The sequence below is a fragment of the Numenius arquata genome, chromosome 1 (genome assembly GCF_964106895.1).
Source record: "Numenius arquata chromosome 1, bNumArq3.hap1.1, whole genome shotgun sequence".
In the NCBI taxonomy this organism is placed as follows: domain Eukaryota; kingdom Metazoa; phylum Chordata; class Aves; order Charadriiformes; family Scolopacidae; genus Numenius; species Numenius arquata.
In genome coordinates, this window is record NC_133576.1 from 129243702 (window position 1) to 129269715 (window position 26014).

Sequence of the window (26014 nt, forward strand, 5' to 3'; positions counted from 1 at the left end):
TATGCATGGACTGTGACAGCCAGGAGGCAATCAATTAAAATATCTTGACATGCTTGTGACAGCAAGCTCAGCAGTTCAGAGGAGCTTTCTAAGACTCAAGCTACTGTGTTTCACAATCTGGTGTGAAAAAGATGGCAGAAAGCTGGCTGGTGGTGGGGGGTGGGGGTCCAGTACTGAGCTGAGCACATTTCCCTCTTTTATCTGGGTGAGAGGATTTGTTTTTCTGAATTTTGGCAAATTACTTCCGTGACTCTTAAGATAGTTCCTGCACACAGATTTAAAATAACTGCTATGATCATTTTGTACTAAAATGTGTGGGAAAAGCAGTTTGAAAACCCGTGCTTCTGCCATCTGCTTGACTTTCATATGTCTCAGAATAGAATTTGGTTTTGTATAGTACCTGGTAAGTGAAAGGTGCTTGGGAGCATGTTTCTGTAGCAGCATATTCTGGGACACTATTTATTTGCTCAGTAGGAGTTTGTGTCAAACTGAAAACACTACAAGGACGCAGACTTATCAAGGAGTGTCATCAGGGACACGTGGTGAGTTTATTTCTGGAGTGTGGGGCTTCTGCAATTTTACCTTTTCCTTGAGGTGCAGCTAAGAAGCACCTGTGATATGCTGCAGGCAACGAATTGCTTCTGTGCAGTGAGTGCGCTGCCCTTCTGCTAAAATTCATCCTTTCCACTTAAACATCCTGGTTCGAAGGTTCTCACCAGTTGGCTGAACAGGGCAGCAGGAAGAGTGCATTTTAAGAGAACAGCTACAAGAAGTGAGAGCTGTAACCAAGCAGTGGCATTGCGTGGTGAAATATTTGGTGAAAAGTAGTGGAAGTGCCTGGGAAGCAGGGCTGTACGGTCTGAGATATCATAGCTACAGGTCAAACAGTTTTTCACTTTGGAAAGATCTCCAGCCTTTGCCTTCTTGAGTTAAACTCTGGTGGGTTTCCACACTTTGCTAGTAAAGATTTATCAGTGTTTGGTAGGAAGTAAACATGTAGTGTGTGACAATAGTCATGAACATTGCTTGACCAACACCTCAGCCAGCAAAATACCTTGTGTGGCCGGGACACCAGTGCAGCCTGGTTACTTCTGATGGCCTGTCATGCAAGTAGTTGAAGCTGGGAAGGAAGCAATCTTAGCCAGCTGGTGTAGAGGTCAGAGCCCAGCTTCCTCCCCTGCAACTGCGGGAGGATTAAGGTGCTAATCGGAGGAGGATATTGTTATTATTTTTCCCATTGAAGTGCAAAGGTAGGGCTCTATACTTGCTGTGAGCAGACCTCTTGATGATACCATTCAGTCTGAACTGTCTGGCTGCATCATTTTGACTGAAAACTCCACAGTGGCTGGATTAACATTTGGTTTCTCAAGCAGGTTGTGCAGCTGAGCTCCATGCGCCTGCCTGACTCAGGAACTGTTACCCAAGGACTTCTTTAAAGCTAACTTCAAATATTTCTAGAAGAGCAGCAGTTGTGCTAGGGACTGCGGTGCAGCCATAACCCTAAAAGTCTTACCTTGGTAAAAATGTAAATCTTAATGTTTTAAGACACATTGTGCCTGAATTGTGCCTGTCTGCTCTTTGTCATAATGAATGTGATGGCAGTGCCAAAGAGGAGAGGTAAGAGAATGCAGCCTTGATGCCAGTCCCTGCTTAAACAATTCACCCAGTCTGCTTTTATAGTAACCTGCAGTTAAGTGCATCTTCCTTTCTATACACCCTCGGTGAGCGTGATCTCTGCTGGAATACTGAAGTGCTTGGGGATGTTCCAGCATGAATTGCAAGGAAATCCGTTAAAGTTTTTCTTTAAAATATGTTGTTGGAGTATTTTGCTGTGTACTGCTCTTACATTAATCTAATATTTTGAACATTTAACATCTTTTAAATACTTAACCCAAAAAACCAACTTAGCCACTTTTTTTTCACAGGAGAAGGGTGCCATTATGAATTTAAAGTATGGATGAATACCATTCAATTTTGCTTGCTTACAAGGCACGTATTTTCAGACAATACTTCTATTAAAAATTCAACAGAGCATTCTTGGGAGGCAGTTCAGCCAGAAATACATGGCAAATTAACATAACCCTAGGAGTCCTTCTCTCTTTTTCTTTACTATCCACCAGTTATGCCTCTCCGATTGGCAGTATGCCCAATAAATCAAATGTGTGTGTATTTATGAATTGAAGTATTTAACCATTCAATTACTGTATTGTGAAGAGGCTGTGCTATCAGTTGTTAATTTAGGTATTAATTCAGGCCTGTCAAAGCAGCTGCTGCTTTATCTGTGTTTTCTATCAGATGTTTGTTCTACCTGTTGGCAGTGGTTTGCTGCGTGGACCGAATGGGGAAGTCAATATGGTCTCTCTGTGGGAGGACAGAGCCCACATGTGTGACCACAGCTGCTGCCCTTGCCCACGCTGAGCGTGCAGCCTCCGAAGCACGCGGGACCCCTCTGGCAGAGCAGAACCAGGCTGGGTTCGATGGGCTGTGCTCGGGCAGGACGAGGCAGCCCTCTGCATGGGAGGCGGTGGATTAAAGGATATGCCATGCTGCCTCAGAGACTCTGCGTTAGCAAGCAGCACTGCTGTCCTGGCTGATGATGAGGCAGATTAACTCCACGCAGCTATGCCAATTTAGTGGCTAGAGGCTACGTTCTCCAAACGAGATAATATTGGTCTGTCTCAGTATGTCAGTCTTGGACTAAATCTGAAGGTGGAAGTGGGCCAAGGTACAGATAAAACAAGTCCCAGCTCAAACTGCTGAAGTTTTCCACTGTAACTTTTGCCCTTGATATCTGATGCTGTTGAAACATAGAAAATGCTCGTCTGCCGTGCTTGTAGGATTTTGAGTCATCGTGATGATCACAAGATCTTCTGTCCTGAGGGCATTTCTTGGGGAGCACAGAAACTCCAGTGTTACTGTTGGGTGTGCAGGGAGGGAAGGAGGCGAGGTTCTCCACAGAATGATAAGAGGGAACCTTTGTTTCTCTCTTTTTTTTTTTTCTCTTCTTTTTTTTTTTTTTTTGAAGGCTGAAGTAGACCAGAAAACCATTTGTTGTCTGCTGATGGTACATGTCTTGCCTAGCTACAGATCACTAAGTTTGACCTGATTAGCCATGGATTCCTGTTAGTCTGTGGAGGAAAACGAGGCCTTTCCATGGCACAATTGGTCTCATCCTGAGTTAGACATCACCTTTCTTTTTCTGTTGTAAACAGGGTGCAGCTGGCTAACTCTGATTTGAGTGTCTGTGTTTGGTCAGTTGAGTTTCACCCTTGGGATCTGATAAGGATTGGGGCATGGATAAGAACTCAGATTTGGAGGTTTGTCTTAAATTAGACATAAGTGAATGTCTGCTAGCAAGGAAGTAGAAGAAATAGCTGCTCGTCTCTCATCCTTTTCTTATATCAGTAATCAATGTTTAGGTTTGACTGTTGGCACCTTTAGTTGAGCACATCTTCTCATGAAGATCTTTCCATTGTTCTGGTCGGGAGCCTCAGCTTTAGTTTCTCATTGAGACATACTCTGTACTTCAGTGACACCAACATTAAGTTACAGGTGTGTATTTCATTGATATACTCAGATGTATTCTGACAAAAATGCAAAACACAATTCGGGCTTCTTAAATAAAGAGGTGTTTTGCAGCATACCCGTTACTATGATGTTTGACTTGCAGTCCTTGCTTGTCTGCTCCCAGTTGCAGTTGAAGGTTGGCTTTGGTTAATAGACATTATCTCCAGGATAGGGAGAGTGATACGATAAAGTAGGACTAAAAGAGGGTGTAGATTTAAGCTTTCTTTATTAAAAAGGAATGAGCTTTTCTGCCAGTAACTACATGTTCACTTGAGTTTTTCTCCAGTAGGTTGAGTGGACCGGCTAACTTTCAAAGATCAAGGAACCACTGTTGGACTTCTGCTGCCTGACCATCCATCTTGGGTTGGGTAGAAATTGCTGCCCTTAGGTTTCTAATTAGTGTGGATTGTGTTCTTAATAGCTGGTGGAGGGATGGGAACTTGGGATAGGCTTCCTTTTATTGTGTGAAATCCAAAAGGGCTGTAACCTGTTACCAAAGCAAAAGCTCCCCTCAATTGTACTGCACTGGCTCTCATCCCAGCTTCTTGCAACACTTCATCAGCTGTTAGGCACAAAGATGTCAAATTCTTAATGTTAAAAGTGCCTGGTTTAAGTATTTTGAAATGCTGCTCCATAAAAAAGATTTCCTACTGTTTGACTTCCTCTGCTAATTTTCATCTTTATCGCTTAGTTTGCATTTTTGGAGTTGTGCAGTCTGTGAAGAGGAAGAAACCATTGCAAAATCACTGAAATACCCTTTACAAATGACTGTAGGCTGGGACTTTTACTTTGTGAACTCTTAACATTTTGATATTGTTTGTTCTGAACACCTCTTTTATTGCTTCTGGAGATATGTCCTGGGTTTAATTATAGGCATGGGTCGGTCGTAAAGAGGAGTTCTGCACTGTCAGCAAATAAAGTGCTGTTCATCATTCAACTTACTCCTCTTCACATTTTCTCTTTTGTCTTTTGGCTCTTCTCAATGGAAGTTGTTTTGAAAAACAGAACACTAAAGTTTATCCTTCTAATGTGTATCCAAATTTTTGAACTTGCAGCACAAACTTAATTTGAGATGAATTGCAGATACATTCTGAAGCTATAAAGCTCCTGATTTTATTACACTAGATGCCAATAAACAGATTTGTTCTCTAAAAAATGATATATTAATAAATGTTTGTCCATAAATTTCAAATTTTTACAGTTTTGATGAATATACTTTTTGTTCTTGTCAATCAGAACCTCCCAGGGGTACTGACATGTGAAGGCAAGTAAACCGTGTCTATTTGGTTTTCCTTTTAGTCAGCAAGACTATGTGCAGTATTTTTAAGTATCTTTAAGTATTATATTAATCCTTTATAAATTTATGAAAAGTGTTAGAGTTTCTACCTAAAATGAATTGGATGTGTCCTAAACTTCTGCCACATTTCTAAACTGCTCTTCCTCTGGCAAAGTTGAGTGAATAAATTAAAATGCAGCTTGACATAGGTAGAAATAAAAAAAAGCCCTCTTCCATCCTAAGGAAGGGTTTGAATAATAGTAAAAGATAACATACAGTAAATGTTCAGATAATTTTTCTTCCCATGCTTTCTTTTGTCTTCAGTGAGTGTAGAATGAGCAGACAGTCCAGTATAATTGTAAAATTGAGTTAGGCATTAATGAAGCCAGAGCATTTGGCTGCTATCAGAGCAAATGCAGGTGGACCCTGCTCTGGGATCCAAGAACCAAGAGTGGAAATGTGTTCCGTAAGCAATAACGGGGGCTGGGGAAGCCAGTTTGTAGGTGGGGTTTTAACCAGCAGCAAATAATACCAATTCCTGTGCCATGTGAACTAAAATACGAGGCGTTTTTGTGTGCCAGACTGAAAACCGAAAGCGTGCTCTGTAGCATCAAGTCCCTAGGATTGAACAGGCATATTTTGAAGAACTGTAAGGTATATCTGAAACTGGGATAAAATTGATCCCATTGGGGAAATTCAGCCCCAGATCGGGGGTCCTAAACCCGGTTTTCCACTCCCACCCTCAGTGTCCAAACACCTGGTGCAGCCGGTAAAGCCCAGCAGGTACCTGGCTCACCAGTCACTAGCTTTGAGGGTAACCCAGAGCACACTCCAGGTGCTGTGATCAGAGCCACAGTGCCCAGCACATGCATTAAGTACCATTTAGAATGCTTAAGGGTATCCAGGGCATCCATAGGGACTGGCAGCCACTATACCTACCTATGGGAAGCCCATTCCCTTCTGGGCCGGTGGTCGGATGCCGAGCAGGAGGCTCCAGGGAGTCTTGAATGGTGCTCAGCTCCTGTTGTTAATGACACTGCACCTGGCTCTCACTTTCTGCTGGAGAAGTTAAGACGCTTCGTAGAAATGGAGACGTCTCCATGTAGGTGTCCCAAGGATGGGTTTGGCTCCAGGTTATTGCCGCAGCTGATAATGTGTGCTATAAAGAGATAGACCACTGAATTTAATAACAAAGATCATTAGAAATGCTAGATGGTAGTAAAATTACTTTTAGATTATAATATAAGAAAAAGTGTAATAAGAAATACATACGGATCACCTTCCCCCCAAAAAAAATTCTTGCGTGTTCAGGAAAAAGTTTGTTCCTCAGGAAAAGCTAATTTTGGGATGCCCTTAGGATTTTTATTTGATCTAGTGCTGTTTATTTTCCTGATGTCTTTACAGCGGTGGCAGTTTTTGTCAGAGTGGAGGCTCTGAGCCCTATCATGGGTGTTTCCCAGCTGCTGGGTCTGCTCTAGGAGTTCACAGGGACACGAGTGGCAAAATTCCCTCTTGAGGTGCAAAATGTTTGTTCCCGGTGATTTTTATTTTTTTTTCCCCAGTTGCGGCATGAGCACCTTGATGTCGAGTTCAGGATAAATTAACTTTTATGCTCCACGTGTGTGAGAAGCCCCCGTACACCCTTGCTGATGTGGTCACTTGCTTCTCAGCTGTGCTTTCTGCGTCCCTGGGCATTCAGAAGTACTCCCCAAACCAGCTGCTTGATCTGCCCCGCCAGCTAGCGGCTCTGTTCTCAAATAAAACAGCCTCCTTTTACAGCTTGCTAAAAATAGTCGTTTCTTTAAAGCCTGAGGACACGGTGAGTCATGTGATAGCGAAGAGGAAGAAGCGTTGTTTCTTTTGCTTTAGGCTTTGGGAGAAAAGCCACCGTGCTGCCTCGGCACCGGCCGGGCTCATGCTTGTTCTCACTTGGGTTTCACAGCCACGTTGCCAACCGGCTGGCCCTGGCATCCCTTCCTTTGCCACGGCAGCTATTTGAGATGCAGGTGCCATGTCCCAGTGCCTGCGGCCTCTTGGCGCTGGAGGGCAGGTGCATGGTCACTGCCACAACTAAAAATAAACCCATGAGACGGTTTTGGCTCTGGGGAGTTTGGGCAGAGCTCGGCCAAGGATGAAGGTGTTTCTTGCCCAAACCACGACAATTACAGACATGCAAATGGGAAATGGTTCCATTTCATCACTATTAGAATTCCTGATATTTAGCTCCTGACACTGTTCCAACTGCAGCCTGAGGAAACAAGTCACAGATAAAGCTTGCTCAGGCCTCTTTTTAAATGGATTCCTGCAGCAGCTCTCCTGTAGTCTGCAGAGGTCTCCTGCTGTCCAACTCCATGATGTGCTCCTGCAGAACCTATTTCTAGGCTCTGGCTTGCAGTGGCTCCTCTCCCAGTAACCTGCCCAGACTCAGTTTTCTCTGCTTATCTTTTAATCTCTTCATCATCTCTGTCCTTCTGAAGAAGCACCCCCAAAAAAGGCCCTGGTTTTAACGTAAGTGGAATTGGTTGCAAACCTTTTAAGATAACTTACTCTAGTGAGGCATTTCTGGAGGAACGTGAAGCAGAAAATGGCTGATACACATGCGTATGGCACTTTGGTTGCTGGGCAACCTGTTTCTTGCTTCAGCCATTTAGCATAAGAATCCAGTTTCAAATAAGATATTACGGACCCCGGCTGAGTTAGCGATAGCTAGCGTAACCTGCAAAGACGAGTTGAACAGGAAAATGAACCTGCTTTCTTGAGAAACGAGAAGCTCTGGAAGAACTTTCACCAAAAAGGACCATATATCTGCAATGTTGCTTTGTAATTCCCATACATACTTTTTCATATTTGGGTTGTTGGGTAGACCTTAAAACCTGCCCAGAAGCACTGTTTCTTATCTACAGTTTGACAAAGCTAATGTTATCTTTCTTAATGCTTGTAAACTTCCCATGTTTTTATTAATAGCATCCTGAGAACTTGTGCAACCAGATGATGTTCGCTCCTTTTCTTCTGACAATCTTGTTTTAACCAGTTTTAATAGAGTAAAAGCTTTGACATGAAGGCAAGGTAATCTTCTGTGTTCATGGAAGGAAAGAGTATACACTTCAAATATAGAAAAAAACCCAGCTGCCTGAAAGCATGCCATGATTAGAGTTACCAACTTGAATTATCATGTTTGGACTTTTGGTTTTTTGTTCTTGCTTTGGTTGGTTGTCTCTTTTTTCCAGGTCTGTGTTTTTCAGAACTACCACCACCTGAAAGGAGCTGGGTTTTGTCCTTTTTGTAATATATTTAACATACCTTGTTTTCTGTGTCTGACTATCTCCTTGGCTTTCTGTCGTCGTTCACAGGAATTAATTGGAGATACTTGCCTACGTTCATGCACCCAAGTACCCTTTCCTCCTTTCGTTCTCAGCAGTAGCTTATCTGCAGGGTCAAAGGAGCAATAGCAGTCACATTGAATGGGGAAACAGGGGAACGGAGCCCAGATCCCGCTAGAAGAAGCATAAGCATTTTTTTGCCCTGGTCTGGCCTCGAGGACCAGCTCTGAGAGCCTGCAGAAGCAGGGTGTAGGTCAGAGAGCGAGATGGAGAAGGCAGTGGTTCAGCTCCAGTTCAGACCTGTGCTCCAGGCAGAGCTGACAGTTTGCAGCAACTCGAGTTGTCCCACTCACAGAAGCTGCTTCCTCCAGATTATTCAGTGTGAAATGAAGGTTTTAAACTTAACATTCAGATAACCTTCATAAAACAAGCAAAATGCAACCTTAATAGCAATCTTGGAAAGCATTTCCTTTTTTAACGTTGGCAGAAATGACTGGCTGCTGGCAATGTTGTGTATTTAAAGCTAGAAGATGTCTTCCTGTGCGTGGAAGGGGTTGCATATGCTGATACCCGGTCTCTCTACGCCCTTTCTTCTTACTTTAGACTGACTACATTTGACTCATAGAAAGTGTTTTACAGGATTTTGGGGCTGTGATAGCAGGCAGTGGTTGCAGCAAGTTGGCCTCTGGGCTTCACACAGTAGATCCAGCTTCTTTCTGCATCTTTTAGCAGCTAGTTATTCTAAAGTCACTAATCTAATTGTCATGCAAGAGTTTGCTTTGGAACATCTTTCCTGAATAATTGCTGCTGATTTTTGCATGTTTTTTCATAATCTAATTTAGAAAGGACAGGATGTTTTTAAGGAGTAGGACAATAGTTACGCAGCTCCAGTGGCTTCTTTTTCCTGTGTGGAAATCGGTGGCACGCTCCTTCTGGGATGAGTGCTGCTGTGTGTGCACATGGGGGTTAAGCTTAAGCCCCCCTGGTAGAGGTATTTGAGGGTCATTTGTTATGGAAAACCTTGAACTTTTATGTTAAGGGCACAAAATATTTAGTATGCAAATCCGATACCGCTGTTGATGAATAACTTATTAAGAGTCACCAATGCTGTGGAGCAATTAGGGACTTGGAAAAGTTTGCAGCCATCATTTCCAGATAAGTGGAATATAACCATAAAGAGGAAAAGAGGAAAAGACACGAAGCAATGGCTTTAAATTACTGTGAGGGAAATTCAGGTTGGACATTAGGAAAACATTCTAAAGATCTGAGGAACTAAATGACCTGGAGAGAGGAAGGAACCTCTGGGAGGGTCTTTGAGAGGAGGTTGGACCAACACTGGTCAGGAATGATGTGGGCAGTGCAGGTCCTGCCCCTTGGTGAAGCCGAGGAGCAGGCAACCTCCCTAAGGTCCCTTCACCTCTCTCTGGCTGTCAGCGGCCACGCTGTGAAACCTTCTACAGTTTATCTTAGTTCAATTTCTTATCCCAAATATATCAAAAAAGTCCTGTGGCTCTTGCTGTGCTATCAGCCTGTTCTGTACTAAATATATCATCCTCAATGGGCGTTTCATGACTTCTAGCTGGGGTTTGGGCACCAAGGCTTGTACTGCATGTGGTGGTCTCCTCCAGGCTCGGCAGCTGAGCACGGCGGCCCATCCGTCGGGTTTCCAGAACAAGTATTTAATTGGGTCTTGCTGGTTTGCATGTACTGTGCTTTCCTTGCCAATATCTGGCACACGAAGTGCTTCTCAATACTGAAGATCTCCTTAGATGCTGATACTGAAGAAAACAGCATCTTGCTTGCAATTTCCCGAATGTGGCTTTTTGTCACCTCCACTTTCTGAATTCCATTCAATCCAGTAAATGGCTAATTTTAGCATCGCGCCAAATGTTTTATTGCTGTTTTCTTTGTATCTTCAAGCTGGTCTGTAAACCAGTTGGGATTAGATTTTTGTTTTTGTTCTGTTTTACCCCTTGCCAAAATTGGTGCCGTTCGTTCACGCAAAGTGCAGGGGGTGCAAAGCTGATCTAACCAACGTGGTATGGTGGCTTCATCTCTTCAGTGGGCTGTAAAACACCCAGGTGGCCTTGGGAAGAGAACCGAATCCAGGCCTTGAATATCTCATTTTGCGAGGTAAAGTGAATTAATATGATATTCCTGACGCTGACTGAGTTATGTGATTGTTTTGCAGGAAAAAAGAGTACAAGTCTCCCCACCATTGACAAGAGGACCAAGTGCCTTTATACCAGAGAATGAAGTAAGTTTGCGGTTAGCTGGGCCGGGCGGGTGGTAGCTTTTGAAGTGGAGATACTGAAGGACAGTTTTATGATCCTGCTTGTCCCGTAGTACCCAGATGAGCTCCTTTGTGAGCAAAAGTGATGGTTTCTCTGGAGCAGTGGGCAAGAACCACCCTGCCCTTTCACACAAGCGATGCCATTTGACATCTTTTCAGTCACCAGCACTCCCGGAGACAGCTGTGAGTGCTGCTCTGCTCTTCTCCGGGGGGATGATCACTTACTACTCTTAATGCCAAGCCTAAGGGGAGGCCTATCCAGTACTGCAGCAGCATGGTTATATAGCTCTCAAAGCAGCATCTGACCTTCAGTTTGAGAGAACCTGAAAATATGACTCACTCCTTAGACCATTACTGTGGCTCTTGAGAGAATTTATGGTTGAAAGGTACAATTTGACTTCAAACTCAAGATTTCAGCCCATGATTTAATGTTCAACGTAAGCTTTGATTTGCAGCTTGCTGCAGTAAGTAGAAACTTTGCTATGGTGTTCTCCTGTGATCTCAGTCTTCACAGAGTAGTATTTATTGATCAGTTAATTATTTGGGATGGCTGACTATAAAACTTTTTTTGGTTTTGTTTTAAGTAGTTGCTAAAGGCACATAATTCACACGTTAGAAAGGCCAAAAAGACATTTTGAAAGACGAGATAGCTGCTGCTCTTTGAGTCTCTCTCCATTTATACACTGGCAAGGTTTGAATTTAAAAACAGAGTGTAAAGGCTGGCAACCAGAAAATATAATGAAGCAAAAAGGAAGAGAGGGTGAAAAGAGTCTTTTAGACTTGGGAAGAAGGGAGCAGAATGAGTTCCAGACAGCCAAACTTGTGAAGAGGACTTCCCTTTCATATGAAATACAAGATGAAATTGAGATGCCAAACTTCATAAAGATTTAATTTCTTTCATAAAGTCAACAATTGCATAAAAAGTAGAAAAATATATGTAGTCAAAATGATAACATATTTTGAGACAATTGTTAATGAATTTATTTCACAGCTGATACACTTGGTGCAAGCCAAGGGTGCAGGAGGAATCATTGAGCAGCTCTCAGAAAGGAGTAACACCAGAGGTTACCCAATACAAACAGGGAACCCCCACTTGTATGGATAAAACAGCTATTCAGTATCACGAACAAATGTTAAATATTGTTTGTTATTGTTTGTTAAGCAAATGACTACCTTTTTCCCTTGTGCCTTGGCATGAAATAATACAGTGGATAGGAAGAATGAAGTTAAAGATTAGTGACGCACCAAATGTCTCACAAATCTTCATAATAACACTGCTCGTGTCAAAGCCTGCTTTATTGTCGTAATGGAAGGAATACAGACGGAGCAATAGTAACTTAATTGTAACGGTTCCTGTTAAAGTGCGTAAGGCTTTACAAGCAGAATAAAAAAACATGTTTGTGGGTCCATGGATGGTAATAAATCAGGAGGAAGTACGTAGACAGTATGAAGAGGATAGTAATATAGGTGGAGATAAATCTCAGAAGCAATAATGCGGCATATTGCTATGCCTTACAAAGCAACAGTGCAGTCCTACAGGATTATATTTCAATTTTGTCAGCAGAATTTCTTCACCATAACTTGTACTGTTACAAAGAAAACTCCTGACACGCTGGAGAAGATTAGAAACCTTACCAAAGACACGGAATGTATGATTTCCCCAAGAAACTACTAAATGAGACAAAGATCTCTTAAATACATGGGGGATACACTTGCTGAAGAATAAGGGGGACTCCTTGCAGTGGCGCGAGGGATACACAGTAATAAATGAGATAAAATGATCTCTAGAGTATGAATCAACTTCCGATGGTAAAAATATTTTAAGGAAAACTGAGGAGGCATCATTTTGGGTACAAAACACAGAAAAGCTGCCATAGTGAAGAGCTAAACATATAAAAAAGCTGCCTGACTGCGTAGCTGCTTCTTCCCTTTCTTTCTGGGGTGACAAATTAAAACAGGTTAGTAAAGTGAAAATAGTGTGTTGTTCGGGGGTTTTTTGTATGTAACTTCTATACAAGATTTGATGGAAAAATATTTGAGACATGATCCATTCATCAACCCATCATAAAGAAGGAAAATGTATTTTAAATGGAATATTTCAGCAAAAGCATTGTGTCTTCTTGGTTTTAGGCACTTTCTATCTTGATGTGCAGTAAACCAGCTAAAATGTTTTCTCATTTCATGGTGTTTGTAATAGTGAACTGGCTGGTGTAATACTGTGCCGTTTCAGACTAACTACTGGGTTTTCCAGTCTTGTGCTTGTACCTTCACTGGTGAACATGCTGAGAATGGCTGTTCCTGGTGATAAACACTGAGTAATAGCACTAATACTGTGTCAGGGCTTGCAGTGCAAGAGCTACTTACTCTTTTGCTGTTTCATTTCATCTTGTGCCCAAGGTTTGGATTGGTTGGAATAATTAAAGAACAGCTTTTGTTTAAAGAAAGCATTAAATTCCTATTCTAAATAATATTTGAATGTTATGGACAAATTAGCATTTGATCTCCTCTTCAATTATACAGGCACAGAAGGGGTGGATTGCCAGGCTGTTTCTATAATTTGGTTACATAACCCAGTTCCTCTCTATTAATTTTGAAATTTGTTTTAGGGCTGGATGCTCAGGTGGTGTGTGTCTATACAGGCAGACTTCCATAAAGACTTCACTTTCCATTTAGCTCTTGCTTACTTCCAGCTCTCTGTACAGGTTTGACTTTAAGAATCTGTGAGTTTAGCCATTTTGGAAAGATCTACAGAAAAATGTTTTTGGTTTTCATAGGAACACATTAAAATAACCAAGGTACAGTGTAAAGTGCTCTTCAGTTCTTAGTATACAAGCAGCATCTGTATGTGTGATTCACACACATGCTAGCATGTATATTTACAAATATACATCCGGATCTCCTTTAAGTTTGTACACAAGCAAACCTTTCATACTGCAGTATGTTTCTCTCTAGGGCTAAAGCTAGAGAAAATCTTTTTCCTCGCTTACTTTGTCCATCTTATTTTTAAGGTTATGCAAGCAAATGGTTTGGATGAACGTACTAATCTTCTTGTGGAAGAATACTCTACGTCTGGTCGCCTGGACAACATCACGCAGGTCATGAGTATCCATACTCAGTACCTGGAGTCTTTCCTCCGCAGCCAGTTCTATATGCTACGCATGGATGGGCCCCTTCCTTTGCCCTATAGGCACTACATTGCTATAATGGTATGTACCAACAGGCTATATATTTTCTCCTGCGACCTAAACTTGTGTATTTAAAAAAGAAGAAAAAAGGAAGACTTTAGAAAGGAGAGACTAATGTGATATTTTGATAGGGGTGAATTTTTGTAGTCAATTTTCATCAGAATGAAGCATGCATAGCCAAAAGTTTTCAGTGATAAGGGAGAATTGGCGACGTACACGTTTCCCTGTTTCCCACAGCGATACACTTCTCACATGCCCACGAGAGTGAGGTGTTACAGAGAGCAGTTAAAACTGTTTAGCCTTATTTATGGATATTTAACCATCTGTGCGCAGCAGTAAGATGAGATGCAGTGGACTCAAGTCACAACAAATTCCAGGTGGACACTAGGAAAACAATTTTTACCATGATGTCGAGACATTGCAACAGGGGCCAAGAGAGGTTGTGTCATCTCCAGAGATGGAGATCTTGTCTGGACAGGGCTCTGAACAGCCTGATCTAAGTCAGCCCTACTGTGAGCAGGGGGCTGGGCCAGGTCTGCTCTAAGAAATCTCTTCCAACCTAAACTAGATTCTGCGATTCAGAGTAATAATCAAAAGTACTTTTATTGGAGAATACTCCATCCTGTATAGAAATGCATTGCAATATAAAACATGGCCCTTTGGAATGAAATTATATTTTTTTGTGTGTGTTCGTAACCTGTCTTCCACCTGCAGCAAATTCCAATTACATAGTAATGCACTGCCCTTTTCCCTCTGTGTTTAATTATTCCAGGCTGCTGCCAGACATCAGTGTTCCTACCTAATAAATATGCACGTTGATGAGTTTTTGAAGACTGGCGGGATTGCAGAGTGGTTGAATGGTTTAGAATACATTCCCCAAAGACTGAAAAATCTGAACGAAATAAACAAACTCCTTGCACACCGGCCCTGGCTAATCACGAAAGAGCACATTCAGGTATCTGTTAAGTTGTGTCCTGTAATAGCAGTAAATGTCCAGTAATAAGAACTGCTAAGAACTACGCAAGTGTCTGGTTAGGCTTCATTACCTTGAGTTAAAAAATTCAAGTTAAAAAATTCCATAGAGCATGGAATAAGCCAGTAAATGTTTCTGTGTGACAAAGCCAACAAGATTTACTTTTTAGGAATAGCATTGGCTAAAACAACCCCAAAAGAAAAGAGGTAATATATTTGGTGTCTTTTTTTATCCAGTGAGAGTTTGCGCACAGGAGCTATATGGTATTATTGGAAGAAAAGGAATTGATCACTTTTTAAAATACATAGTGTTTTATAGAAAAACTGAGGGCCAAAAGAAATTTTGTATTTACACTTTTTTTATTCTCATTTCAGAAACTTGTCAAGACTGGGGAAAATAATTGGTCTCTTCCTGAACTGGTGCATGCTGTTGTCCTGTTGGCACATTATCATGCCTTGGCAAGTTTTGTATTTGGTAGTGGCATTAATCCAGAGAGAGATCCGGATACATCTAATGGAGTCAGACTTATAGCAGTCAACAACTTCTGTGTCTGTGATCTTGCCAATGACAACAACATAGAAAATGCATCCCTCACAAGTAGCAACTTTGGGGTTAGTGTTGCAAGAAGATTCTTTTGCTTGCCTCTGTTTTGCACTAGAAAACTTTCTTTCATTCTTTCCTGTTTAAATTTCAGGGTAGTTTGAAAGGTTTTGTCTCCTTTACTGGAATGCTTGAGTCTGGCAGCTCTTACGTTCGCTCTAGCAGTTTTCAGTGTAATCTATTGAAAATCACATTGTAACAGTGGATGGCAGTCAGAGGAATGTGATTCTGATCGTTAATCTCTCAGCCCATTGGGCAAGACTAAAACTTTGCTTTCAGCTGAAAGCTGAAAGTCCCAATTTCTTCAGATAAATTGTCGCTGATTGGAGTATTGTGTCATCCATGTTCCTAACACATGGAATGAAAAATGAAATGGGGAAAAAAACCCCAGAAGTCACAATAATTGTAATAATTTGGACTTAAAGGCTGACAATCATAAAGCAGGTCAAGTTTGAAACACTTCCCTGCAGATGGGAGGAAATGTCTGAAATAGAATTACTTAATTCTTCGTGCTGGTGTTCCAGTCTTGAATCAACCAGCAGAGAACTTTGAATACTAGTTAATTAATTTAAATGTGGAAATTTTTTTTATGAAAGTGGCTCTATAATGCTTTGAAGACATGTCCTTGAATTAATGCCGATTGACGAATTAGCCTCATCGCCTTTGATGGAAGATCGGGATTATGAGCAGAGTCACTAGGTACATCTTTAAAAATTAGCAGTACAATGTGAACATGTGATCAGTCAGTTTAATTGCTGTATCTTAAATTTCTGGGCTATAAGACATGTATTTCAAATCACTGGGGTGCCTTATTCCCCATTTGTAGTGGGCAAAGGGCTGCTGCTGACTCTGTGCTGCTTGTTCAGCAGTGAGTAGCAAACCAGAAAACAATTACAGGTATGGGCAGAAGAACAGAATCAAAAGGAAAAGATGGAAAAGAAAAACCAAACAATTTATCATGTGAAAAATCTGAGTGATAAGTACAGATCACAGAATCCCAAACTTTAATGTATTTCTAATAGAGAGGCCTGTTTTCCTCACAAAGGCAAGACAAAGGGTCAACATAATGGTTATTTTGATCACATGTAATGAAAAAAACCACCTGATGTGTTGTCTCAGGTTGTGTTCCTGTATTGCAGTGTTGCACTGTGTCTCTTCAGAAACATATTTTGCATTACCAGTAGACTGAAAAAAAGTTGCCTTAATATTAAAAGCCGTTTTTTGATACACATAGCCATCTACATGGTGCAATATATCTTATAAGCGACTATGGTTTCCACGTTCAAACACCACCTCTTTGGCTGTTAATCCTGCTGCAGTAGATTACTGCCATAGTTTAGATTCACACGTCCCAGCTCCCTTTCTTCTCACTGTCTGAAAGCTGTTTGTCTATGCTCTATGTGACAAAACGTGTTCTGGCTTGAGCTTCTGTGTTTGCTACTGCTGTCTGCTTTTGAGAACGTATGTTGTCAAGTGTGAAATCTGAAGATGACACACGTTGTCTATCTTCTAATTTTGCAGAATGTCATGGTGTTTTTGCAGATTGCAGATTCCTTAAGTGAGCTGGAGGCCTTAATGGAAAGGATGAAGAGGCTACAAGAAGATAAAGAGGACGAGGAAGCCTCTCAGGAAGAAATGGCAACTCGCTTTGAAAAGGAGAAGAAGGAGAGTCTGCTAGTAATTAGTGGAGGTATTTGTGCTTTTCCACTTCCCTTTTGTTTGTGCTTTGTAAGAACTAAACACTTGAGGCCACTTCAGTGACTACAACTTTTTCTTTATTCTGGTTCTTGGTCTAGGAGGAGTGTAGTAAGGGTGGTCCTGTCACTTGCTTCATCTGCTTAAGATTTCCTGATTGGCAAATAACACCATCCTTTTTGCTACTTGAAATTTAGCTGTTCTGTATTTAAAAAAAAAAAATATGCCTGTAGGGTTCTTCAAAGAGCTGGGTGTTAAGTTTCTCTTTCTTTGCATGCTCTGTATCTTCAAATTAATTCATTCATGTAAATATTCAATAATATTTCACCAGTTTAGGTGAAATTTACCACACTCATAAGTAGTCTTCAGATATGACATTTAGTTCAGGAAATAGATTAGGGTGATACTCAACTTCTTTGCCATTTACTGCCCACCTGGCAAGGACGTTTCTAACTTGCTGTTCTGAGTGATCATGCTGCTGTGCTGTTCCACTGCCTGTGCTATGATAGAGATTCTTAAATAATGTCCAAAATTCTGAGCTGAAAGCTTCTTTTCCAGTATTCTTCATGTGCTCTGGAGGTCTTCATCTCTAACAAACCATACAAAGAAATGTGTTTCCTATAGACAGGAAGGTGGGCTTTTTTCCAAAGAAAGTGTTCAAAGAAGGAATAATGCTAAGACGATCAGAATCTTCAACCATTTCCTCATAGCAAAGGCTAGTTGAAGATGATAGCTTGTGTCTTTTTAAGGAAGTGACCCACAAAATGCTTCACATTTTACTAACACTATTCTTTGTGAATTTAGATATTGGTAGCTTCAGACCAAATGTGTTTGAAGGTGTCCAAGTTTTTGTGCACTGAGCCCAAAAGAGAGGAAGAATGTATTGTAGATCAGCAGAGACTTTGTTTTGTGGCTCTCTAGGACCATGCAAAATCTCTGAAAGAAGATACATCCAGCAACATCACAGCTGGATTTTAAGAAATAGACATTGTCCATTCTTGCTCTATTTTTCTTTGGTCAGACAGCATCAACACTGCAAATAAACTGACACCCGTTGCAGGTTCATTATCAAATCAAGACTTCCATGAGTCTCTGCAACTGAAGGCGTGTAAGGAAGAAGTGTTGTTTGGGACAGAAGGGGTTTTTTGATGTGGTTGCTGATATTTTTGTTGACTTTCCCTCCCTCTTTGCCTTGTGCTGGTTTAAGTTGAGGAGTCTGTATGCATTGGGCCTTTACCCTTTCATGAAATTCAGTCCTTGTCAGGGGAGAGGAGTCTGTGTATGCAGGTTTTTTATTCTTTGCTGAGGATTTGCTGTAGCAGATGCTGTGTGAGCTTCCTCCTATGCAGTTATGTTTTGATTGTTTAATGAGGCAAAGAGGAGATAAAGCACTTCTGCAATTCTTAGATGAACTGACTTTTCAAGGTGCTAACAGTGGACATATGGCAACTGTTCTGTCAACGCATGTGGAAGCGAGCCAGGATTTTAACATCAGGGTCAAATGCAGTCAGCTGTGCAGTAATCAACTTGTGCAGAGGTAGTTACACAATCGAGCCACCTGTTTATTTGGGAGGGAAAGATTGATTCCTGATAGAGAACCTGCGCTTGCTTAGTGACACATTTTGGAGCTCTTTGAAGATGCTTAGTTACTAGAGCTTCTGGCAGAATTTCAGCCTGATGTACTGTAGAGCTCTTTGCTTTCATATAATCTTCAACTGCTATTGACAAGTGGAGGGTTGCATTGCTTTCTGGTTGCTCATACTCTGGGTTGTAGAATGGAGCTGGCATAATTCCTGACACCATACCTGCTCAGCACAGCAGTCCTCCTGTCAAGGGTACTTTTTTCTCTTAACCTAGCACAATGACTTTACTAACAGGATTCGTCTTCCTCGTTTAAGATACCAAGCTGCTCTCAGACATCGATACAGAGAAAAGCACACCTCCAGACAGAAGTTTAGCTCATCTCTTCCCATTTTGTAGAAGTATATTAGATGTCTGGTGTAGGCTGACACTTAGTTGGCTCAATGAAAGGAATGGATTCCATACAAGCAGGCTGGGATTGAAATGTTTCTTTCCTTCGTACCGCTCTCTTCTCTTGCACAACTTCTGAAATTGTTCTCTAGTCCTGAAGTAGAGTGGTAGTTGGAAGTTGGCGCTAACTCTTGTGCTTGCCTTAAGTAAAGCATTTTGCTGTTTCATTCACAGCATTTGATGATGAAATAGTTTCTACAGATGTCTCCCGCTATATTGAGGATCCTGGGTTTGGGTACAAAGACTTTGCAAGGCGAGGAGAAGACCATCTGCCAACATTCAGAGCTCAGGTACCATCTCTTCAAAAAACATTCACTCAAAGAATGTTTGTATATCTCATTACAGGGCAAATAGCATAAAGCCATTGTAGTGGGGCATGTTTGTTGCATGCTCTTTTTCTTGTCCTGGTCCATTAAATAACTCAAAAGCTTCCATAAATCTACCTGAGATGAGTTTTTTACTATTTGTAAATCTCAGACAAGGGAATACTTAGCTTTCAGTCTTATTCCAATTATTACCAGAATTAATGTTTGAAAACTGTAAAGCATCTTACTAAATCTGGAATAAAAGTGAAAGGTGGAAAAGAAAGAGTTCCCTTTCCTTCCTTCCAGATATTGTAAAAAAAAAAAAAAAAACACTGGAAGAACTCTTTATTTCTGTCATTTTATCAACTATTGTCTGTCCAGTGGTTACCAATATATAGATGTATATAAGTTTGTGAGAGCGATTTGGTGCTTATTGTTCTCATATATGTACCAGATCACTGGACTTCGAATGTCAGAAAAGAAAAGGAGTTCTTAAACACGATTACTGAAGTTTTTGGGCTATATTTGAATGTATGGTTTTAGTGCTGTTGAAAGAATAGCATGTTAATTTTACCTGTGCATTGTCTTACGTACTGGCATCTTTTTCCATGACCAGACTCATGAACTTCTTCATGATATATATATACATATACATATATATATAACAGGAGGGGCATTCTAGGTGGTTCTGTTCCAGCTTATAGAGTAGATTATCAGCAGTCTAGTAATAAATTGTAAGCAATAGAAGAAATCTTAAACCAAATCAGAGAACTTGAATTAAAAAAATCAGTGGGTGAAGGAAAACTTCATGGTCAGAACATGTATCTAAGGCTGTAAAATAAAGAATCTATGATCACTCTCAGGAAATGTATTTAGCTCCATAGCAGTCTCTGCTGATCTGGATAATTTACTCTGCGGTCTTTATATGAGCCTAAAGCAGGTAGATATTGCCAAAAAGAATAAGGCAGAGTCAGTGCCTATAAATCAAACATTCTGTTTAACTACTTTAGGAGCAGCAGGCTCCCATGGAAAAAAGCTCTACAGAAGTTGAAATTGGAACTAAAACATCTCTCCTCTTAAAGACTCTATAGCTTCTGGCCTACATGCAAAGGAGTCACCTTGATAATTTAACTTTATTAGTGTGTCCTACTCTTAAGCAGTTAGATGTATATACCCACAGCCTCCCAAATTCTCTGCTGTTAATGCTATTTAAATCACAGTAGCATCCCAAACCCCTGCAATAAATCCAATCCTAATTCTGATAAAACAAGGCTGCCTTATCTCTGTGGGTTTAAATTTATTAACAGCAAAAGGTATTCCATACACAGCAGAATGTCTTTAATTTTTTTTTCTCTTTTTCATTGTTAGTATGGATTACCTGCTGTTAGTAAACAGTGCTTTCCCCCCTGAGGCTTCTGGTTTTCAGAGGCTTTTGTGATTCCCCAGGTGTCCTGGACACCTTTACAGGGCTGAAAGGTACAGCTTATTTCTCACAAGCCTTACGGTCTTTTGGACTGGCAGCTGGAGGCCAAATGTGATGTTGTGGTGTGTTTCAGATGTCACTGAATGCCTCTGTTAGGCAGCTGAATATCATCCTGCATACTCTTTCCCACTGTCCTGATCTGGGGGCCAGTCCAGGAGACGTGCTCTAAAGCGCCTTGGTGAGGACCCTTGCCCAGCAGTACCTTTTGAAAATGGCCAGGCACAGGAAGGTTGTGGAGATGATGCTCCCGACTGTAAAGATGGCATCAGTGATTGAATGACTGAGCACTTGCCAAAGAAGTTGGCAAACTAACATGTTCTGTATAACTGCAGTGGGGAGAGTGGTTGCACACTGCTCGAAGCAGGGTCATTCTCTGCTGCTGATGCCCTACCACTACTCTGCAAACATTTCGCAGTCCTGATACGAGCAGACAAGCTTTTATCCTTGCAATCCAGGTGCTTGTCTGTGACCAAAGCAGCCTGGATTTTATTAGTTTGTTCAAGGACGGTTCACCACTTTATCCAATGAGTGTACATCCTGGATGGAAGTAAATATTCCATCTCTGCTCAGAGTGAAGAATCAAACCTCCCAAGGGGAACAAATTTTTAAACTTACAGGCACATCCCACATAGAATGACACCAGTCGGAATGGCACAGCAGACAGTGGAAAATTGTCTCAACACTTCAAGAGAAGCTTGGGGTTTTTTTCTCTTGTAGTCTAATGGTAGCCAGCTGGAGATGGGGTGCTGTGACATGATACTTGTTGCCAGGGAGCCTGGGGGAATGGAGCCGGTGATATGGATGAAGGATGCGAAATGCAAATTTTTTGAAGAGAAGAAAGCTATAACTAGCAGACAAAAAACCCTATTGAGCTGGAGAGGGGATCAGATGGGGACTTCATTTGTACTTCCTTATCTTCCTGCAGGACTACACTTGGGAAAATCATGGCTTTTCCCTTGTAAACAGGCTTTATTCTGATATTGGGCATCTCCTTGATGAGAAGTTTCGGATGGTGTATAACCTCACGTATAACACTATGGCAACACATGAAGATGTTGATACAACTACGCTAAGAAGAGCTTTATTTAACTATGTCCACTGTATGTATGGAATCAGGTATGGACGAAAATCCCTTGGCTTAGGAGTGCGTTTTGAACTGTGTAAACAGAATGAAAAATCATAGAATCATAGAATGGTTAGAGTTGGAAGGGACCTTAAAGATCATCGAGTTCCAACCCCTCTGCCATGGGCAGGGACACCTCCACTAGAGCAGGTTGCTCAAAGCCCCATCCAGCCTGCCCTTGAACACTTCCAGGGATGGGGCATCCACAACCTCCCTGGGCAACCTGTTCCAGTGTCTCACCACCCTCACAGGAAAGAATTTCTCTCTGGTATCTAATCTAAATCTCCCCTCTTCCAATTTAAAACCATTACCCCTTGTCCTGTCACTACACTCCCTGACAAAGAGTCCTTCTCTGGCTCTTCTGTAGGCTCCCTTCAGGTACTGGAAGGCTGCTATGAGGTCTCCCCAGAGCCTTCTCTTCTCCAGGCTGAACCACATGAAAACCATGGTTGTAGACTTGGGGTGTTAAAGTGGAGATGGTACCTCAGTCTGGAAGTTAGAGTGGTTTTGCTGGCATATCAGTGTAACTTTTGCTTCCAGTGGAGAAAATGATTATGAATCAGGATGGAAATTGTCACAAAAATGTCTTCTCTGAAGCCAGTTCAGAAAAGACAACATCCTAGTACTAAGCTATTCAGATCCTCTGTTAGCAGGTGGTTTTCTAGTATGTATAACAAATGCTCCAATTCCCAAACTTAAGAACATAATGCTGCAAAAGACCATGCTTTTAAAAACTTGTATCCAACAGTGGTTACCTGTGTTATTTAGGTATGATGACTATGATTATGGAGAAGTTAATCAGTTACTTGAACGCAGCCTGAAGGTTTACATAAAGACAGTGACCTGCTACCCAGAGAGAACTACCAAGCGCATGTACGATAGTTACTGGCGGCAGTTCAAGCACTCGGAGAAGGTACGTATTTCAAAGCCACAGTGGATTCACAGAGACCCTGTGCTGCTTAAACCTAAATGGTTTAAGCAACACCTAAAAATGGCAGGATCTGCCAAACGAACTGGTTTTGATGAGAGAAAACAAATGAGATTAATTCATTGAGTGTTAGACATCAATTTTACAAAAATGCTTCCTAGTGTACTGGAAATACTGATCCTATTTTAATTATTATTATTTTAAGTGACTTCTCCATAAAATTGAACTGACAACTGTAAAAGGAAAGTGGATAAACTTGGAAATGCAGAAGTGGTCAACTATACCAATACTTGGGATTCTGGGAATCAAAAAAGACCTTAACTCATATATATATGTAATCTTCATGGTGTTTTTAATCAATAAAAATGTCAACATGTCTTCAGATGTCCAAGTTAAAATGCTTCCTGACAAGGGATCAGTGCTTGTGTGCCTGCTAGCCTGCCTGGCACATAAACTCTTCCTTATTCTATGCTCCTATAAAGCAGTCACAGGTGCTAATGAAGAAAACAAAATATTATTTGTAAAGAACTAACACCATTAGGATACAAAAATGGTTTTAGTGGGACTTCTCAGATGGAAGATTGTTTAAAGCAGCAGTTGAGGCTGGTTCCTTGCAGTCCTAGGGTGTTGTCTAGTATTGGCATCTGACACAGCTGTCTCAAGGGGAACTGGAGTCCTGCAGCAGGGCACAGGGAGAAAGGACATAGTTTCTGGCAGCGATAATTTACTAAAAATTAGAAATTTTAGCCTGAGTAAATGATGTTGCATTCAGAGGTGAACTAAATGGCTGATACAATTTTTAACAGGTTCATGTCAATCTACTTCTAATGGAAGCTCGTATGCAAGCCGAACTTCTGTATGCCCTTCGTGCCATAACTCGTCACTTAACCTGAAGCATTCGCCGAGCAGGAGTAAAGGAGTTTTTACTGAGTATGTAAAGACCTTTCGAAATAGATACACACCAGAAGCTGTTTGTGATGTAGCATCAGGTTATTCAATTCTCTAGTGTCAAAGTTAGCCGTGCTTCCTGACGGCTGTAATGTGCAATGACGTGTTTTATTTTCTTGATGCTTAACATTACTAATGATAACAAAAGTAACACTGAGGAGCACTACTCTGCATTGTTTCCGGCTGGATTTCTGCTCAGTGGTCAGGATCCTGAAACTGGTTTTATTATATCCAATCCTAGCGCTTTGTTCTTTAAGCACTGGAGTGAAGTGCTTAGAGACTTCTTTTTCCAAGCAATCATTTTTCAGATTAGTGGAGTCCAGCAGAAGATCGGTCCTGCCTATCCTGAGAATGTACCACCACGTCATGATTCGTGACAGAGACGCGCGGGCTGCGTTGCATTGGATTACCCACTGGATTCTTCTGTGTCTCCTGGAGACTGCTTGCCAGTCACTGTCTTACTACGGCAGTTGAAGCTGATGCGAGATGTGGATGCAAACATTGAGCACACTTTAATGTGAAATTAGTCGTGATAAATGCTACAGCATGCTACTGAAGTGCGAAATTCATCTGCTTTGTCGTGCCCCTTCCCCAGAGAAGAGGCCTCATGATTTGCCATTTCAGCCACACTTACTGTGTTTTGATCATGCATAATCTTGTTTTACTGACAGTCACCCTCAGTTGTCCTTACAGTACCCGTGCTCATCACATGTTGCGATTTGTGTAGTTGGCACCTAGAAAGTTAATACACAGGCTGACCAAAAATAGGGTTGTGGGTTTTTTTGCACTCTCTTCTTTCTCGATGTTTTAACTAAGGAAAGTAAAGGAAGGCTAGCATATCTGTTCTTTCATATTGGATGTATAGAAATTAATTTCCCATAACGTTTTCATAGCATGAAATTTTAATATTCAAAGTTTTAAAAGTTTCTATGCATTAGTGTGAGTGAACAAAAGAAAAGTGCAATATTTAAAAAGAAAGCAAGCTTTTTTCCCTGTCATGCCACTGCTAAAGTGTCCTTCTTATATAGCCATAAAGAAATTTTAAAACCAAATTTCTTTATTGTCTAAGGCCTAGCAGTTTTGTTTTAGCTTTTATGGCTTAAGACAACCTGATACTGAGATGCCAAAGCATCCCCAAAACAAAGCATTCTTGGACAACCGGTGATATTGGGGAAGGGAAGAAATAAGCTGCCAAAAATGTCACACTTTTGTGCTGTTTTCTGTTGCTTTTGGCTAATTTCTAAGAGCACAAAATGTTGATATTTATAGCTTTATTTTGTATTGCATTAATGAACCAGTGAAGTGCCTAAAGAGATGCTTAAACTTACCCAGTAGGATGCAAGTTGTCACTGCTTCAACTTTTGTCTGTTGGTTTGGACTTTTCATATTTCTTTGAGGAGGGTGACCTTTATTTCTGTTGCATACATTAAAGAATAACTGGATAGGTTTCTTTTTAATGTTCCATTGAATTGTAGAAGTTTATACAGGATTTTTTTTCCATTGGTGATTGCAGAATAGTTTTTAAAAATACTATCAGTCATATTTTAACACTTTTCATTGACAAAATCATGGACCAGTACGCTACTAAAGTTAGTTTTCTCTCTTTTTCCCTTTTCCTGATACTTTGCTGTGACTTCGCATGTTGGTTTTTTCGCTTTATCTGTCTGTTCCAGATTGGAAAGCTAAATGATTGTACACTTTTCTGCACTTTCAGACTGCAGGCTCTGCATGTGAAAACCTTTTGAGGAAGAAATCAGTAAATTTTTTTTTTGTTTTGATGTAACGTTGGCTATTTAGAAAACTACCCAATAGACAGCATCGGACTCTCTTCTAGAGAGAGCATTGGGTAAAACATCAGATTTATTTTTCTTGTATAGCTAACTGCAAAGATTTCTCAGAAGTGTTGAGATGCTCCTATGTATGAACTTAGATTAACTTTCTGAGTTGCTATGGTCCTTTTTGCTCCCTCTTGTGACTGTAGTGGCCACACCTAATGGCTTTTGTGCATAAAACAGTTCTGCTGAGAGAAGTTTTCATGCAATACTTTTGCTTTTTTCAAGTGATGGGAACTGTACAGTACCACTTTAAATTCCTTTGCTTTGAAAAGTCAAGTAGTTCTCAAGAAGCACAGTTGAGCTCTGGAAAGGAAGTGAAACTAGATTTGGGTAACTAATACAATGGCTTAGTTTCCCTTCAGAAACGCAAAGACTCTTAGAGTAGGTTGAGTTTTACGTTTGGAAACATGAGTGCCTTTACTTCTTTCCTTATGAAATATACTTGCCAGCTC

General features: G+C 41.0%; 1 protein-coding gene across 2 annotated transcripts in view; it reads left to right on the top strand.

Moving 5' to 3' along the window:
• Nucleotides 1-23672, top strand: part of SESN3 (sestrin 3) — a 37625-nt gene extending 13953 nt beyond the window's left edge. Inside the window, exons 2-10 of one of the 2 annotated variants that reach the window (XM_074145503.1) lie at nucleotides 10355-10420; nucleotides 13465-13662; nucleotides 14414-14596; nucleotides 14989-15225; nucleotides 16757-16904; nucleotides 19115-19230; nucleotides 21654-21844; nucleotides 22620-22764; nucleotides 23586-23672. In XM_074145503.1, the coding sequence (XP_074001604.1) occupies nucleotides 10355-10420; nucleotides 13465-13662; nucleotides 14414-14596; nucleotides 14989-15225; nucleotides 16757-16904; nucleotides 19115-19230; nucleotides 21654-21844; nucleotides 22620-22764; nucleotides 23586-23672 (1371 nt within the window). Of the gene's footprint in view, nucleotides 1-10354; nucleotides 10421-13464; nucleotides 13663-14413; nucleotides 14597-14988; nucleotides 15232-16756; nucleotides 16905-19114; nucleotides 19231-21653; nucleotides 21845-22619; nucleotides 22765-23585 lie in introns of those variants that run through there. The other variant, XM_074145512.1, reaches the window with a different exon arrangement.
• The last annotated feature ends 2342 nt before the right edge of the window (nucleotides 23673-26014 follow it).